Source organism: Panthera tigris, chromosome A2, assembly GCF_018350195.1.
Source record: "Panthera tigris isolate Pti1 chromosome A2, P.tigris_Pti1_mat1.1, whole genome shotgun sequence".
NCBI lineage: Eukaryota > Metazoa > Chordata > Mammalia > Carnivora > Felidae > Panthera > Panthera tigris.
The window spans coordinates 58438555-58456066 of NC_056661.1; the positions used below are offsets into that span (position 1 = coordinate 58438555).

General features: G+C 63.7%; 1 protein-coding gene and 1 long non-coding RNA gene across 3 annotated transcripts in view; one reads left to right on the forward strand and one right to left on the reverse strand.

Moving 5' to 3' along the window:
* PLXNA1 (plexin A1) overlaps positions 1 to 17512 on the reverse strand; it is a 48655-nt gene that overhangs the window by 14803 nt on the left and 16340 nt on the right. Inside the window, exons 4-20 of the mRNA XM_042962373.1 lie at positions 13779 to 13919; positions 12847 to 12947; positions 12404 to 12527; positions 12152 to 12305; positions 11736 to 11835; positions 10462 to 10576; positions 7907 to 8107; positions 5783 to 5879; positions 5519 to 5712; positions 5244 to 5395; positions 5025 to 5145; positions 4581 to 4717; positions 3459 to 3626; positions 2839 to 2932; positions 2407 to 2646; positions 2179 to 2322; positions 1642 to 1876 (exon numbers count right to left, since the gene is read on the reverse strand). Coding sequence (XP_042818307.1) covers positions 1642 to 1876; positions 2179 to 2322; positions 2407 to 2646; positions 2839 to 2932; positions 3459 to 3626; positions 4581 to 4717; positions 5025 to 5145; positions 5244 to 5395; positions 5519 to 5712; positions 5783 to 5879; positions 7907 to 8107; positions 10462 to 10576; positions 11736 to 11835; positions 12152 to 12305; positions 12404 to 12527; positions 12847 to 12947; positions 13779 to 13919 — 2518 coding nt within the window. The remainder of the gene's footprint in view (positions 1 to 1641; positions 1877 to 2178; positions 2323 to 2406; positions 2647 to 2838; positions 2933 to 3458; positions 3627 to 4580; positions 4718 to 5024; positions 5146 to 5243; positions 5396 to 5518; positions 5713 to 5782; positions 5880 to 7906; positions 8108 to 10461; positions 10577 to 11735; positions 11836 to 12151; positions 12306 to 12403; positions 12528 to 12846; positions 12948 to 13778; positions 13920 to 17512) is intronic.
* Positions 4453 to 7376, forward strand: LOC122232631. 2 transcript variants are annotated; one of them, XR_006209994.1, is made up of 3 exons: positions 4453 to 4536; positions 6382 to 6563; positions 7157 to 7376. It is a non-coding gene; the product is annotated as an uncharacterized LOC122232631 (long non-coding RNA). The 2 variants fall into 2 exon arrangements; XR_006209995.1 differs by having other exon boundaries at positions 7201 to 7376.

Below are 17512 nucleotides of genomic sequence, written 5' to 3' on the forward strand. Positions count from 1 at the left end.
GTCTCCCACCCAAGCCCCACACACCTGCCTGGGTCCCATGGGACTGGTTCTCAGCCAAGCAGAGGTCCCGGGCAAACGCGACACTCTGGGCCAGGTGGAGTTATGAACAGCCCAATACCAGGCCTGCAGCAGGCCTGAGGGTCCCATGCAGCAGTCACCCACCGGGCCTCACACTCTGCCTACCACTCAGCTCCCTTTCCTCATGCCCCGAACAGGTACACTCCCACCACCTGCCTCCCAGAGCTACGGGCTGGCCATCTGCAAAAAGTCGGATCCCTCACCCGTCGATCGCTGTTAGTGCAGCTCTATCCACCTCTCGTAACAGCCCCAACTTCCCTGAGGAGGCGGCAGGCCAGGGGCCACGAGGAGATGGGGGCCATCCCAGGCTGGTCCGGGGCCCAGGTGTCACCACCTCACACCAGCCAGAGAAGCCGCCCAGGTTCGGGGATGGCCATCACAGGCCAAGGCTGCTGCCTGCTGCCTAGAGCCCCGAGCACACACAGCAGCTGAACCCACCCCCTCAAGCGGCTGCTGCGCAGCCCAGGGTCTCCATCCTGGGCCACCAGGGAGGGATCCGTGCAGGCCCTGGCCTGAGCGCCCACCTCTCTGCTGCTGGCACTCAACCCCCATGCGTCCACCCTGTAGCAGCAGCACGCTTGACACATGAGCAGGTATGGCAGTGTCTGCTGTGCCAGGGATGAGTCTGTGATTGGGCACACTGGCCTCTCTGGGACCCACAGGACAGAGATGGGGCGCCATCCCCCCGTTCCAGCTTGGGGGCCGCCACCCTGGCCTTTCCCGCAGACCCCTGAGCCCACAGCTCACATTTCTCTGACGCCTGCAGCCCCTGCCTGCCAGAACCCATCCCACTCTCCAGGGAACCCCCCTCCTGCCCTTGGGGTTTGCCCACTCTCCGTTGGGGGCTTCAGGGAAGTGGGGCACATGACCAGGAGTGGCGTCAGGGATCGGGCAGAGCTGGGCCTAGTGGGGAAGCTGAGCTTGCCTGTGGTGCCGGCCCCGTCCCCACAGGGAGAGACGCCTGAAGACACAGGAACCCGTGCTGGAAGTCAGCCGCACCCCGGACCTTCCCTGCGCGAGAGCCTACGCGATGTCTCCCTGTCGGAGCCTCTCTGAGCTGACTTCCACCGCTCACACAGCAGGGTCATAAGGGACACATGCCCCTCCTTAGGAGGCTGGGCTGTGGCCCAATTCCTGAGAATTCCCGAGACAGCCCCTCGAGGACAAAGATCAGTGCCAACCAAGGTATGCATGTGCTGAGGGCCTAAAGACAGGGCCCCTCCTTGGTGCCGTGCCTGGCCCCACAGACGGTCACCACGCCCATCCTGCTGATGAGTAATCTGAGACACAAGAAGGCTGGATGCCTGTTCAAGGTCCTGCCACCAAGAAGGGTCATAAATGCAGGCACTCTGGCTCCAGAGTCTGCATCTCAAGCAGCACTCACAGAGGCTGTACTCACCCCAGAGCCCGTCAGGCCCTCGCCCACCTGCCTGAGACCGAGCATGGCATGACCAAGGTGTCGGCAACGTTGAAAACCAAGCAGAGTCAGTGCAGAAGACGGGGCCTGGCTTGCAGGTGGCAGCAGCTGCAGCAAGGCCCCTCCCCCCCGTCCCGGCCACGCACCTTCCTTGCACTCCAGAGCCACGCGGGACTCCAGGTTGTCCATCTGTAGCTGCAGCCGCTTGAGGGTGCGGTCGGCGTCCCGAGACTTGCGCTTGTAGGCTATGAGCACGGCCACGATGACCAGCAGCAGGAGGCCTCCGCCCCCGCCAATGCCAACGATGGCAGGCAGGGTCAGCAGGCTGTCCGAGTACACCTGCAGCATCCCTGGAGAGAATTCGAAGCCACCAGCCCGGACCTGTGGGTGGGGGTGCAGGCCGCTCAGGAGGCCCCTCGCCCACACGGAGCTCTGGAGGGCCCCTGGTACCACGCTTGCTGAGTGGCGGGGACATGGGGAGTCCGGGCAGGTGCTGGGCCCACCCAGGGGCACCAGGGCTGGGCGAAGGCTGAGTTGGGCTCCATCTGGGCCACAGGTGAGTCTGGGGCTCAGCCACAAAGTTGGCGTTGCCCTGGGGAGGCAGGGTCAGGGGGTCAAAGGCAGGTGCCCAAGAGACCAGAGCTGGGGCTGGATCACGGATGATGGGCGGGCCGTGGACGCACCGTGACCTTGTGCTGCCCCGTGAGGTTGGGGGACTCGCAGAGCAGCTGGGTCTCTGACACGGTGAGGGCACAGGGTGTGGAGCCGATGAGCACAGTGTAGTTGAGCCTCGAGTTGCCAGGCGCAGGTGGCAGGAGGTTCCGGCCCTGTGGGCATGGGCATGAGCCAGAGAGCCCCACTGCCCCGCAAGCCCCGCCACCTGGTGCCACCACCCGCTGACTCTGGCCCACCTTGAGGATGAGTGGGGAGCTGGGCTTCAGTTCCAGGAGGCCCGTGGGGCTGAGTGGCTCCAGCACAGGGTCCGGGTAATAGAGGAAGGAGGAGGAGTTGAGCACCAGCAGGGCACGCACGTCGTCCATGATGAAGCCCAGCTCATCCGGCCGCTCCCCCAGCTCTGGTGGGCTACGCGTAGGGTTGTCCACCGACGGGGCACGGCACACCATGGTGGTGTCGTTGTACACCAGGCAGCTCTGGGGACACAGGCATGGAGGCTGGGCTGGCCGCTCCCCACAGAGTCAGACCCCCCCAGCAGGGCCGAGGGGCTGCGGCCTCCCCTGCACGTGGGGCTCCCCACCCGGCCGGGTAGGGCCGCTTCCTTCCCTGGGGTCCATGCCCCCCTCCCCACAGTGGCACGAGCTATGAGGGATCCCTCAAGGACTCACGTTCTCCCTCTCGACGCCTCCATACTTGGCCCGGATGCGGGGTTCACGGACAGTGGCCAGGTTGGTGCCCGTGATGGTTAGGAGGGTCCCTCCGCTAGAAGACGGAGTAGGGGGTCACAGGGGGAAGATGGACTTCTGCCAAGGTCCAGCGCACGTGGGTAGGGCCACACACTCCAGTCCGCCCCCCGAAGACAGCTCACAGGTTAAAACCCCTGTGCACTGGACCTCTGATTTCTGCCACCACATCTCAACGCAGACAGGGTCCCCTGTCCTGAGAGGGCGGCTCTGGGCACCGTGAAGAGTGCAGCATCACAGAGCTTAGAGAGGAGTTTGTTTCCTCGATTAACACGGACACCAAGTTGTCACATCCAGGGCACGGCAGCGGTCTCCGTCTTCACTCACTTTTCCTTTATTCTGCACCCACCCCCAGAGACAGACTCGGGCAGCACAGAGCAGGTTCAGCCACCCCCTCCCAGGCTGAGAAGCAAGAGAGAGAGGCGGGTACAGGAGCTCCACCCTCAATGGCACCACACAGGACCGATGGGGCTGCTGGGGCTCGGGGCGGGCTGGAGGGGCCCACCTGTTGATGCTGGGGCTCGGGGCGGGCTGGAGGGGCCCACCTGTTGATGCTCCACTCAGGGTCGATCTTCAGGATGGTGGGGTCCTCTGTATAATTGTACTTCACCTCAGGGTTGGTGAGCTGAGCACGGTTGATGTTGATGACGATGGGCGCACTGCCGGGGCTCTGCCCAGGGGGCGTCAGACACCGGATCTCTCTGGAGTTCCTCCTAGAGGGGCCAGGGGACAGTGAGGGCGCAGGGAGGTGCTGGAGCTTGCCTCCAAGGTGGGCTAAGCGTCTAGGCTCCATCACAGACAGGTGTGTGGGCAAGTCACTGGACCTCCCCGGGCCTCGCCTGCCCACCTGGGACACAGAGCCACCAGAGGCCCTGCTCCTGGTCGCTGATGACTGTTACAGCCACTTTCCCATCAGCCCTTCTTCAGGGCCGGGGGCATGTCTCCCAGAGGGCCATGCTCAGCACCAACTCTGGTAAAGGGATGCCCACAACCTGCCCCACCTCCATGCTGTCTCCTGATCTGAAAACGGAGCCACCCCAAGCCTGGGCCATGAGGAGGCAGAATGAACCGGCCAGGGTGGTGGGGGCGCTCGGTCACCCCCGCCAAGCAGCCAGCCAGTCACTGCCTGCACCTGGGTCCCTGTCCCCTCGGCTCCTTCAGCACAGCCGGGAGGCTCCGCAGCCGCCAGGCCCGCTCCTGCGGCAAGGCTGCAAACACCGATAATTAGTCTGATAGCAGATAATTACCGCAGGAAAATATTTAAAGGGCCGTTCCATTATCATCCCTAATCTAAAATTATCCACTTCAAGCCTCGGGGCTTTTGTCAAGATTTCGTTTTTCTCTCTTAAGAAAATTTTTTTAAATACTTGTGTTCCCAAGGGATCCCCCTCACCCCAGAACAGGGCAGTTGTGCCCCCCTCCCTTGGGTCCAGGCCCGCCCACTCCCCCAACACTGCCCGCCCTGCCCTTCCCACTCTAGAGGTTGCCTGTCTCCATGGTAACACTCTCCGCCTCTGGTTTCCATGGCGATCACCCCAACCAGGCTCTCCACACCCCCCCCCTTGTTTCCTGGGCAACAAGAGGGGGCATGCAGCCATCTGAACCAACCACTACCCAGGGAAGGTAGGCCTTGCCCCGACCCCCTACCCCCCATCTGCACCCCATACCAGGAGAAGGAGCAGGGCCGGCCGCCAACAGACACAGCCACGTCACTGCCTGCATTCAGGTGGCTGCCCTCGATGCCAATCCAGGTGCCCCCGGAAAGAGGCCCTCGGGCAGGGCTCACTCGATAGAAGGTTGGAGTCTAGGGGGAAGAAGGGACTTGCATGAGGTGCAAGGAAGGCCTGTCCTGGGGCCAGAGGCCTGCTTGCACCCCCAGCCATGCCTCAGGCCCTGTGTTCAAGGGCTCCCAGGCACGGCCCACAGTCAGGGCCCGAAGTATGCAGCAGGGACCTGCAGTTAGGCCTTGGAGACCAGGAGGCTGAGGGGAGACCAGAACAAAGGTGTTGCTGGTAAGGGGGCCCACGGAGGACCGGGAGCTCAATCCAGCCCCTGCACAGCTCCCCTCAGCCACTGGGGGAGGACAGGGGTCCAGGCCGAGAAGGGCTTACCACGAAGGTGAAGCGCTTGGGTGACAAGGCCCGGTAGTGAGGAGAGCAGTCTCGCACGCACACCTCCACTAGGGCATCGTGAGATCGCACTGTGCTGGCATCTCCGATCTCGCAGACGATCCTGGGGGGCACCAGGTGACCTTAGCGGGCTGTGGGGTCCAGCCTGGGTGTCGGGACCCCCTGCCCACCTGCCCGCTGGGCCCGCCAGGCTGCACTCACTGCTCAGCACTGATGTACTCGCTCTCCACGGGGCTGCACAGCACCTTGCCCACGCGCACGCCCAGCCGCACGTCCTCAAAGCGCAGGCCCAGGTTCTCACCCGTGATGGTGAGCCGTGTGCCTCCTTGCCGCGGGCCCGTCTCGGGGAACAGCTGCGGAGAGGCCGAGGCTGGGACACGGGTGTGGACCACCATGGGCCAGGAAGGGCCCTGCGCGGGAGGCAGCCGGGGGTTGGGGGGTCCGTGTCTCTGCTCAGGGCTGGCAGGCCTGCCTACCTTAAGGATCTTGGGGTCAGCGCAGCGGCTGCTGCCGTGGCGGGCATGCATCCAGGCGGCAGGTGCATCGGCGGGGCAGTGGGGGCGCAGGGAGCACCGGCGTTCGGCCACGCACCAACCGCACTCGAAGCGCGGGTCGGCCTTGAGGCAGAGGCCGCAGCTCTCTCGAAGGGCCGGGCACTTGTAGAGGTGGGCTGTGGGGAGGGGCATGGTCAGCTCGGCCCACCCTCAGCCCCACCCTCCGAGGCAGCCCACCCAGCTCACCCTGGATGTTCTGAGGGTTGTCGATGACGAAGTCACCGTTCCACACCACCGACAGGTTCACGGGCAGGTCGCTGATATCATTGCCCTCGTAGGAATACTGCGGGCAGAGGGCAAGCGGTCAGGCCACATGCATAGCCTAGACTCTGAGGTCGTGGGCCACTGCCCATGGCAGTGAGTCAGGGCCTGCATGCCCCTCCTGGCTACCTCTGGGACTGGCCCCTGGAAGCAGGCTTGGCAGGGCAGAGCCTACGGGCTCTGCCTGTCCAGAATGGCATTTCCAATCTGGACCCAGAAATCCCAGACAGCCACCCACCCACTAGCCAGCCTAGAGGGCTAAGCTGTCACACGCAGCTCTCCCTCCACCACAGCCCAAATGTGCACGCGCGTGCACACACACATGGGGAGTTTTTTCTTGGTGGCCAGAATCCCCACTCTCCAGCCAAGGCCCTGTCCCCAGCAGCCCAAATGTGCACGCGCGTGCACGCACACACGGGGAGTTTTTTCTTGGTGGCCAGAATCCCCACTCTCCAGCCAAGGCCCTGTCCCCAGCAGCCACATGAGGCACACACTCCAGAGTGACCACCCACTTCCCCCTGCAGTCTGCCCCACCAGGAAATCAGAACTCCCCAACTGGCCCCCTTGGCTATGCATCACGGGTTCTCTACGAACCTCTGTTTCTTTGTCTGCTGAGTGGACTCAGTAATCCCTACACCAGGCCTGCCCTGAGGTGTAAGATGTGTGCCCTGAGCTCTGGGCACAGGCCAGCAGGAAGCACCAGCAGGTGAGTCTCTGCCCCCCCACCCTACCCCTGGATGGGCTGGGCTCAGGGACAATACCCCTCCCCAGGGAGCCCGGGCCCGGCGCTCCCAGCTGTGTCCCACTTTCTGCAGCTGAGGACCTCCACTCCATCCCAGAGCAATTCATCATTATTTTATCTGCAGGAATTTAATTGGATCCTATCAAATTCCCTGGTACTCCCTTTTCCCTTTCAACACAGTCACCGGAAAGACAAATGTGGGCCGGGGGGTTGGGGGAGGGCAGGATGGAGGGGACAGAGGCTCGGGGACGGCAGAGAAATGGGGCAGGGGAGGCACCAACAGACAGCCGGAGATCAAGGGGAGGGTTGAAGCAGCCAGGCCACAGGACCTGGAGAGATGCAGGTGTAATAAGGTGTGACAGAGTGAGGAGAGAGGATGGGAAGCACAGGGCAGGAAGGTGCAGGGACCTCTTGGGCCAGCTGCAGGGCACAGGGCCTGGCCAAGTGGCGACCTGCCCCCAGGAGGCTGCTGGGACCCCCTGCCCACCCCGCTGGACACACGACGTGCTGGTCAAGGAGTCACCACCATTAGCAGGAGGCCACACCTCTGACCGTAGGCCTCTCCCCTGGGATTCTCTCCGATGACACTCTTCCTGAACAGAGAAACTGAGGCCTGCCAGCAGTCACAGAGCCAGCCAGAGGAGAGCTCAAGTGGCCTTCGGACCACCATGCAACACCACTCCCCCACATCTGCCAGGGAAGGACTTGGCTTTGCAGAGATCACCATCACTAAACTCCCTGGACTTGACTAAAGGCTTTAGAACCGTGACCCTATCAGGTTCTGGACTCCAAAAGCGTTTGCTTCCTGGCCCTGAGGCAACACCACCAGCTGATGCGCCAGCCACTGTGAATACTTTCTGGGGCTGGCCCCAGGACACACAAAAGGAGCTGAGCGCTCGGTCACTGTCGCCCTGACGGTGGCCCTCCTGGGAGCACAGGTGAAGGTGGCACGAGGGCGTTCCCACACACCAATCTGGCCTCCTCACCCACGTCAGGAGACCCCACGCAAAGCCACACGTGCACTTCCCACCCTGTTTCTGACTATCCTCTCCCACATCTGAGATGTGCACCTGCCAGTCGCCCGGGTGGCTCTTGGCACATCTCCATCTGCGGCCCTCTCACCCACGCACCCAGGGGGCACCCGAGGCCGTGGCCCCGGCCTGCCAAGCCTGGAGTGCCTTCTGAGCCACCCCGGCCACCCCTGACTATGCACTGCCTTCGCGCTAAGGGCAGAAACCGGATCCTGAGGCCGTGAGGGTGACGGGCGCAGTCCGGCACACGGGGCTCCAGGAGCCACCCCGCCTCACCGAGGAGTTCTGGCACTGCAGGCTGGAGCTGTTGAAGCGCAGGGCGGTGACGCGGGCTGGGCTCCCCGGGATGTGGAAGAGGCACTCGTACCCACGCTGGCCCGACTGCGGCTGCGGAAGGTTGCGCGCGGCCAGGGTGATGGGCTTCACCACGCCCACCGGCACGTAGATCTGGGTGGAGGGCAGGATCTGCGGGCAGTCCTGGGGACGACAAGGCTTCGGCTGAAAGGCTGGGTGTGAGCGTGGTGCCCCCTACTATGGCCCAGACCCCCGTCTGTGCACAGAGCCTGCGGGCAGGCACCCCTGGGCCCATTTTACACACTGGCTGACTGAAACCTCAGGAACTGCCAGCAGGGCTGGAGGCAGGAGGCCTGAGTTCTGCACCTGCCAGGCTATGGCCACATACTATAGGCCCTCTCACCTGCGGGCCCAAGTGCCCCGCCTAGCACGCTATGACCCCACTGTTCAGCACCGAGGGAGCCCCATCTGGCCCACAGCTGAAAAGGCCCTTGAGGCAGAAGCAGCTGAGCATGGGGCGTTGGGGCTTGAGCTCACAGCTGGGGGCCCAGGGAGCATGTAAAAATAGCCAGAGCTGCGCAGAAAAACAGCCCGGGGCCCCCAGGGCCAGCATTTGGGCAACAAACTGATGCAATGGCCCAGCTTCCTTGCAGCACTGCCGGCAGGAGCTGCGGGAAGGGAAGGCCCCGCGGGAGCTATGCTGAGCTGGGCTTTAAATAGAGATGCTGAAAACAGGCCATAATCCCCAAGCCCTGCAACAGCTCCCACGGCAGGCACAGGCCCAGGACTGGCTCTGCAGAGGTTCTGGGGGCCTGAGGAGGGGCCCGGACTCTGGCAGGGACAGACAGGCAGGATGGCCACTAACTCCCGGGTCTGCAGGGATGCCCTCCCTCCTCTCCTCCACCCCGGGGAGAGGCAGGTGATGGGGACATGTACGCAGAGCTACCGTCCACACGTTCAGGCGCCCACACCTACACCAGCACTTCCCTGGCCATTTGACGGGGTGCCCAGGCCAGCCCCCAGGCCCAGGGACCCTCCTGCTGCCTCTCCAGCCCCTGGCTGCCCCTCCTGGACCCCTGGCAGCCCTGGCTCCTTCTGGCCACCAGGACTTGGCTCCCGTCACCCCCCAAGCTCACACGTCCCTCTGCAGACACTATCTCTGCTGCCCAGGAGGCCCTGGTCTGTCCCGGGCTGTAGGCTCTGTGCCCGCATCAGGCTGGAGTCTGGCTGAGGCTGTTCCCTGGCACCATGCTCCTGAGGGGCCACCTCCCAGCAGATCCAAACCAGAAGCAGAGATAGGAAGAGGGGAACCTGAGGGGGAGGAGCCTGCTCCTTCCAAGCAACAGGACTGGTCAAGTTTGGGCCTGTGTCATTCTCCTTAGAAAAGTCCCCATAAAACCCGGGACTACGGCTGAAGACGGTGTATCATTAGGATGAGTCCCTTCCCACGGCAACCTCCCTGGACCCCATGACCACCCTCAGCCCAGTCCTGAACCCTCCTCAGAAGGGTCTGCACGTGCTGTTCCACCCAGGCCCACGACAGCCCTCCCTGAGGTCCCCAGACCCTGGGGTCACTAACCAGCTTCCTGCTGCCCCACGGCCCCTGCCTGCCCTCAGGACACCTGTGCCCAGCTCCTCATGTGGGCCACACTCCAAGGGAAGCCCACTGCCCATCCCCACACCCTGGCTCTCACACCAGCTGCTCACCCAGATACTGCTCCCGCCAAATGCCCAAGGTCCCTGCCTGTTCCTGGCCTGCCCCTGACTGCCACCTTGTCCCACGATGGGCAATGTCACAGCAGGGAGGGGACAGGGGCCTGGGGGGTGATGGTGGAGGCTGGTCAGGGGAGGCTCTGTGAGGAGTGGCCTGAGGCACGCTGCACCTCTTCTGCCCCCACAACCACCCTCCTGCCCCGTCCAACCACGGGCATGGTGTCCACTGCGAACAAGGGCCCTGGCCTCCAGTTCCGGCTCTGTACCCTCTGACAGGATCCCAGGTCGGCCGGTCCTGGTTCCGAGCGCCTCGGGTTCCAGGAAAAGTAGCCTGGCTGTTCATAAATAAAGTCAGCGCCCTGCCCAGGCTCCAAAATAATTACTACCTAATTACTATCAATTACTATGTGGTACCTCAAATGACTCCGAAAACCAACCACCCACCCTGCAAGTCAGTCTGATGGGTTCCCTCATCCACACGGATTCTGGGTGCCGGGCCTTTCCCGCCTGCCCACACACCTCACCGTATCGGGTGGACAGTCCCCCTCTCCCTGCATCGTCCCTCGGGCATCCCTTTGGTCTATCGCCCCCACACAGAAGCCCAGGTGGGAGGCCTTCCCTGAGGACCACGAAGCACATCAAGAGGCCGCCAACAAATGCTACTGGTTGGCCTCGGGTCAAGGTGGCCTTGGACAAGGTCCCGAATAGCACAGGCCTCTGGCGCAGCGTCCCGGCCGCCCATGGGAGCTCTCCCACTGCCAGCTGCAGGCGACACCCGGCTCCACCACGCCTCTCAAACCCTGAGCTCCTCAGGCTGGCCTCACCTCAGACACGTTGACACGGCCCTCCAGAAAGGCGCAGTCGGCAGCGTTGTGTGTGCACACGTGGCGGTATTTGCACCAGTGGCAGGGGAAGGAGCCGTTGACACAAGACAGGCAGCTGCGGGGAGAGGGCAGGCGTGCTGAAACCGGGGCGACCTGTGGCTCCACCCAGGGGCCGCACGGGGCCGCATCACCTGCCTGCTACTTCTTCAGCAGTTCACAGTGCCACCTCAGGACCTTTGCACTGGCTGCTCCTCCATCCCGTGCTTCCCTCTCTTTGCACTGCCTTTTGTCCGGACCCTGAACACCTGACAGTCCACCCCAGTGTCTGCTGACACAACCTTCCTGGTTACGGACGTGACAAAAGCCTGCGCTGTGCACCGAGGTGACCACTGGCCACACCAAGTCACACGTGACAACAAGCACTGGGAAAATGTGCCGGTGCACGTACAGAACTGTCTTTTAAATTCCAATCTCATCTTAATTAACTTGGGTTTAAATTTAGGAGGGAAGCCGTCGCTGCAGGGCCCAGCAGAGCCGTGGCAGACATCCGTCTCCCTGACCAGAAGGCAAGCTCCGCCTGGCAGGCGCTTGTCCGGTTCTCTCCCACACGTCCCCAGGGCCTAGACAGGTCCCTGCGGCGCTCTGGCCTGCGCAACCTCCTGTGGCTGCAGCCCTGTCATCTCTGCAGCCCCCATGGACCCACTTACACTGGAGAAAACTACCTCTAGCTTCTCCCAGGGACCTCCCAACCCGCCGGCCACCCTGCTTCTCCCGAGACCCTCAATCGCCTCCAGCTCCAGAGTCCTGCCCGCTGCTCCAAACATCCCAGCCCACCCTGGATAGAGAGATCATAACCTAGTAATATCAACACCCAGGCCCTCAGTGGGCCCCCACGAAGAGGCAGGCAGTCTGCCGGTCAGCCAACAAAGGCACAACTGAAACCCAGGTGCCTCTGGCTCTGTGGCTGACCCATACACCTGGGTGGGCCCCCCGATCCCACTCCTCACAGGTCAGCAGCTTGCGAGAGGCCGGCGAGACTCGCCTTGTTTGAATCAGTGCACCTCGCTCCCCTCCCCTGCCCTGCTCTCACAGCCCCGGCCTGAGCCTCCTCTCCATCTGCCGCCTGGAGGCCGTGCCCTCGCCGGCCCCCCTGCCAGGTGAGAGACTCTTACGAGGGCCTCTCCTCCCGCCCTGACCACCGGGCCACACAGAGCCATGCCCTGCCCTGCCCTGCCCTGCCGGGGTGGTCAGTGCAGGAGTCCCAGGACACTCACGACTGGTGGACGCTGCAGTTGTAGAAGACGAAGTCCACGGATGCAAACTTCTTGCCTGTCTCCTTGGACTTCAGGTAAAGCTTGACCACCCGCTGGTCTCCTGCAGAAGCAGCACGGGCCTGAGTCATTGGGCCACCCGGGGCTGCAGGCCCCAGGACCCTCTCCCAGGGTCAGCCCGGAACAGGGACAGGCCTTGCCAGGGACCCTCCCCCCTCACCACCTGTACGGCCCCTGGCTGCACCCCTCCCCCTCAGACCCTGGGAGCCTCCGATGGACAGGCAGCTGCGGCCCCATCTCCCAGAGCAGGCACCTGCTCCTTCCCCTGCCAGCCTACAGTGACCACGCAACACCCATTCACAGACCCCACCAGGACGGCTCCAGGTGCCGCTCTGACCCCCGCCCACGGTGGCACTCACCCTGGCCTCGTGTGATGGGCGCCACCTCCCGGGCAGAGGGCGAGCGGCAGTGGATGCGGCCGTCCTCCAGGATGCTCTCGGACTCGGTGAAGTCCTCAAAGGAGCAGTTGACGCCAGCAGAGAGGTCGGGCACGTTCCAGGCCTGCAGCACAAGCTGGGCCCCACAGGAGGCTTCGGTGAGCAAGGAGCTCTCGTCCCCCCCCCCCACCCCCGCTGGTCGCCCCGACCCCGCACCAGGGCAGCCACGCTCACCGGAACCTGAGACATGGTGACGGAGACATTTCGAGGCTGCACCGTCAGCTGCACGCACTGCAGCAGGTCGGAGGCGAAGCGCTGGGGCTCGTCCGCCCGCTCACAGGCGTCCTGCCGTGAGCAGCTGCGGGCAGAGGGTGCTGGGGCTGGGCGTGGGGGAGGAGGCCAGAGGGGCACCCCGACCCTCCGGGCCCTGCTCAGCAGGGCTGTTGTCACCCACGCTAAGGGAAGCCCACCACCTGTACCCCGCACCCCGTCTTTCGTGGGCGGCGCTGGGCGTGCCACCACTCAGCCAGTCAGGCAACTGCCAAACGCCCTGCCCAAGAGAGACCCGGAGGTGCTCAAAAGGGAGCCGTGACTGCCTGAGGTGCCCGGGACGGCCACGTGGGACTCTCCCAGGTCAGAGGCTGCCAGGCAGGGGTGTCCGGGCCCTCAAGACTCACATGCTGTGCAGGACACACCAGCCACAGTGGGGGTCCCGCGACCCCAGGCACAGCTCGCACGATGCATACTGCACACAGCTCTCCACGGGCACACGAGTCACCTGGCAGCACGGGAAGCTCGGCGTCAGGCCCCCGCGAGGCTCGTCCCCGCAACCCCTGCCAGCCTCACCTCCTCACCGCCGTTGCGTGTGTGTGTGTCCTGTTCCCACACACGAGCGGGGCCCCCGTTTCAGGCCGCTCTCTAGCATGTTCTATTCAAAGGCTAGTCCTGAGTGACCCTGACTTGGCCAAATCAGGCTAAACAGGCCAGGGCCCTCTGCTGGGAGGCAGCAGTCAAGGAGCAAGCAAGTCAGTGCAGGTGAGACATCCAGGGAGGAACTGACCACTCCAGCCAGAGTCACTCTCCCATCTGTCTGGATTCTGAGTTCTCCAAGGGAGCGTGGGCTCATCAACTCCAGTCCTAAGCACAGAGGCAGGCTGGGCCCCTCTTACCCCGACCTCGCCAGCTTGGATGGCACTGAGGTCCTCAGAGAAGTGGAATGACATGACAGCTGGGAGAGGGGCATGCGGTCAGCAGGTTGAGAAGGTCAGAGGCTGGCTCCAAGCGCTAGGCTGGGAACACAAATGCGCGGCCTCGATAAGGTGGGCCAGGGCAGGTGCCAACCCCATGGAGATGGGCAGATGAGGCCGGTGCTGTGCGGGCCCGCAGCCCGAGAACTTGGGGCCCCAGATGTATGCTCCCAGTCCTCAAATGACACCAATACTCCCACAAAGCTCTTATTCAAGTATCTGTTCCTGTGGATATGCAATTGTTCAGGGAGAAATTGGGAATTCCAAGTCTGACCGGGGAAAATCTGGAGCCAGGGTGGACAGAGTAGGCCAATGATGGGGGCAGACCCACCCCCCAACGTGTCCTGCAGTGGGTCACCCACCTGCTTTTCCGTCATGGCATAGAGGTATTGGCGGTCGGGGCTGAGGACCAGGTCACGCAGGATAGGGCTGCTCTCTTGGGCCACCACACTCTCATAGGCCAGGGCTGGCCGGCCGCCAGGGTTTCCCAGGTCTACCAGGATCTGTGGCAGTGAGGGATTAAGTGGGGCTGGGCCAGCAATGCCCAATGCTGGCCCAGCCCCACAACTACTTAAGGTCAGGGGTCTGGAGCCCCTCCCCCAGCTGCCCCCAAGCCCCGCAAGGACAAGGCTGAGGCTTCCAACCACACCACGGAGGCCATGGGGGACAAACTTCAGCCCCGTAGGCAAGTCCTGACCTAGCCCCTTCATCCACGAGAACAACCACAACCCACCACCCGTCACCGGCTGTACAGCCAAGCCCTGCACAAAAGTGGCAGGGGCCCCACTTTCCTTGGGGCCAGGCTGGGTGCCCCAGAGGAAGGCATATTTGTGCAGGGGGTAGAAAGGCACGAAGAGGCAGCAGGGGCCTTCAGGCAGAGTGAGGTGTCCAGTGTGGCTGAGAAGTGACACCAGGAGGCTCCAGGGCAGGGAGGTGGCATGGGAGTGAGGGGCCCCAGTGAGGTCCTGGAGTGGGGTGCACCCCAGCAAGAAGGCAGGAGGGCGGGCGTCTCATCGGCATGGAAATATATTCCAGATCCCAAACAAACCGGGCGCTAATTAGCCAGCTCTTCTCTGCAGCTTACGATGCTGCAAGTATTTTTAGTTGCTTTTACCAAACAAATGTATTTAATTAACAGAGAGACCCAGGGGGCTTTCCAGAGACGGGACTCATGGGGCGGCGTCTGCCCAGCTCCGCCAGTCCCGGGCAGGCTCCCAGGGCACAAGGTGGCCGGCCCTGCTCAGGCCCGCCCCTCTCTGGCTGTGACCCAGCAGCCAGCCCACCTCTCCACCTCCGCCTCGCCCCAGGCTCAGCCCAGCACCCCTCCTCTGCACCCCAACACTGACAGGACAGGGCAGGTCTCCTTGGTGGGGGTGGCCCGTGGAGCTGGCGAACGCCCCTGCGCTCTGCGCTGGCCAAGGGCGGCCAGCCAGGGTGGGGCGCTGTGACTCTGGGCCAGAGGCTGCCGGCTGAGGGAGAGGGGGAGGGCCGCATTCCTGAGAGCCCGAGGCCACCCCCCACATCCGCTCAGCTGCCTCCCAGCCAGGCAGGCAGGCTTAAGTCAAACCAGACCCGGAAGAGCTGAGCCCTGAGCTGGGCAGGGGGAGGCGGCCACAGGCCCGGCCTGGAGCTGCCCAAGTGGCTTCGGCCCACGGCCTCCAGGAAGAAGGGGTGCTGGGTGAGGGGCCGTGGCAGCCCAGCCTCAGCGCCCCTGTGGGTGAGCATGGACGGGACCCCAACCTGGACCCAGCCGGCCCCACGAACCTTCCGCCCTCGGGGGTGGGCAGTTGCTGCTGGCGGGGAGTCTGCAGCCACAGGAGAGCTCAGGGAGGCCAGCAGTGCCACCTCTGGACACCCACACTGCCTGGACCCAAGGCCCAGATGCACAGACACCCAGCTGTGCAAGCGACATGGTGCGCTGACCCGCTCTCTGCCTATTCCCCTACCTGTGAGATGGTGATGACAGGCACCACTCCCCCTGCCAGAGCTGCTCTGAGAATTAAATAAGGACCAAGCCACTGTGCCAAGAAGAGGGGACAGAGGGCGGCTGGACCTCAAGGCAATCACCAAACCCCAGCAGCCACAACCCAGGCCTGGCAAGGCCAGCCTGGACAGTGGCCAGGAAGCAGGGGACAAGGAGGTCAGGAGGGCAGGGCCTGTGTGCAGGCCGGTGCACCCGTGGGACCCAGATCTCCAGCCCTAGTCTCAGCCCAACTGATCAAATCAGGACTTCGGATTTCTCCCAGAGCCCTGCCTTACACCTGTGCCCCCTCCCTGCAGGTGCCTCCTGCAGCCACCCAGAAGCACAGGCCAAACCCCAGCCCTCCCAGCACCAGGCCCCCTCCCCCAGTGCCCCAAGCCTGGCCCCCCTCCACAACCAGATACCAGGGATGGATGCCCAGGAGGCCTTGACAGCCTGGCCTGACCAGACCTCAGCCCCTTGCATGCAGGGGGCGCTCAAGAAGTGTCTGCTGAACAGGGACACTCGAGGGGCCCTGCCTCACCGAGACACACGGACCACCAGTGTCCATATGGTGCTGACTCTGACCAACCCCCTCTACCAGGCCTGCCGTCTCCCTCCCTACTGAGGGCTGAGGGCATGGGCTGGGGCGTGGACGTCCTATCCAGGGGCACTCACAACCCAGCAGGGACAAGGGAAACATTACAGGGAAGGGCACAACCAGGGAGCACACCAGCAGGAGCCATGGAAAGGGGCAGGCAGAGAGCAGGATCCTAGGGGACGTAAGAGAGGAGGCAGGCCAGAGCCAGACTCTGAAACGCCCCGCCCCTGGGCCGGCAGCACGCCGACTCCAACAGGTGGCACCCAACAGCTGCAGTGGGGAGTGTGCATGTCCAGCTGTCCATCCGCCACGCATCCATCTGTCCACCCATCTGCCCAGCACGGGGCAGCCCTGGCCCTCAAACACGCAGAGGCAGGCCCCAAGGAGCTGGGACATTTCTGGAGAAAGCAGAGTAAGTGGGGGTGCCAGGGAGGCACAGCTGGCAGGCCCGTGGGTGGATGTGACGTGGGTGACAGGCTCCACACTGTATACTGAGTGGCCACCGTCCAGGCTCAGCAGGGCCCCTGCATGCACACGTGTGACCGTCGGATGGGCAGGAGGTGTCCAACCCAGCAAAGACCAGTGCTCAGGACATGCCTGCTGTGTCACAGCTGGTTTTCAGGCTGCAGGGCCCGTGCAGCACAGACAGGTGAACCGAGACTTGCGAGGCCCTGGACTGCCACTTGCACCTGGGGACACAGAGTCTGCTCCAAAAGCGGGAGGAGGGATGCAGTATGCTGCCAGGAAGGCATTCCAGGGACAAGGGGCGTGCAGGGCAGGCAAAGGGCCAGGCGGCTGGCAGGACAGCAGGACATATGCCACGCTGCCGGGAGCACACGTGCCGATGCCACTCCCCTGCGCACAGCTGTCCGGTCGAGGGCCACCCACCTGGGGATGGCCCACCCTGGGGCAGCCGGCCCGCAGCACACACAGGAGAGACTTCCGGCATCCCCTGGGATCTTCCCTCCCACCTCCAGCTGTCACCTCTGTGCTCTGCAAACCCTTCCCCAAGACTACCAGAACCTTCCACAACTAGCCACGACCACCTTCCCTCCCATGTCCCACCACAGAAGAACCTCAGGGTCCAAACTCGGCTCTGTCCCTCTGCCATTGGTGCCCTTCCCCACACCTGCTGAGAAAGGACGCCTCCTCCTCCTGCCTAGATGGCTGGAGAGGAGGTGGCCAGCCTCCCAGGGCATGCCTGATGGGCTACACCACGCCCAGGCACCCATCCGCCCCTGGCTCTGACCCAGAGGGACAGAGCCACTCCCGTCCAGCCTCTGGCCCAGCCCTCTGGCTCACCCACTTCTCCAACCTGGGTTTTTTTTCCCCTGTACCTCTGTACGTGGGGGAGTCCCCTACATTCTGAGCTGAGGCACAAGGGCTGTCAGTGCCCCCAGAGAGGGGCCTGGCCCCAGCAACCTCTTGGTGCCAGGACCAAAAAACACTGGGCCACACACGCACCACCACCATGAGGCATCAACCGCCTGTTCCCACAGACAGGCCAGGGTGCAGTTTCACCTTCACCCCAGGCC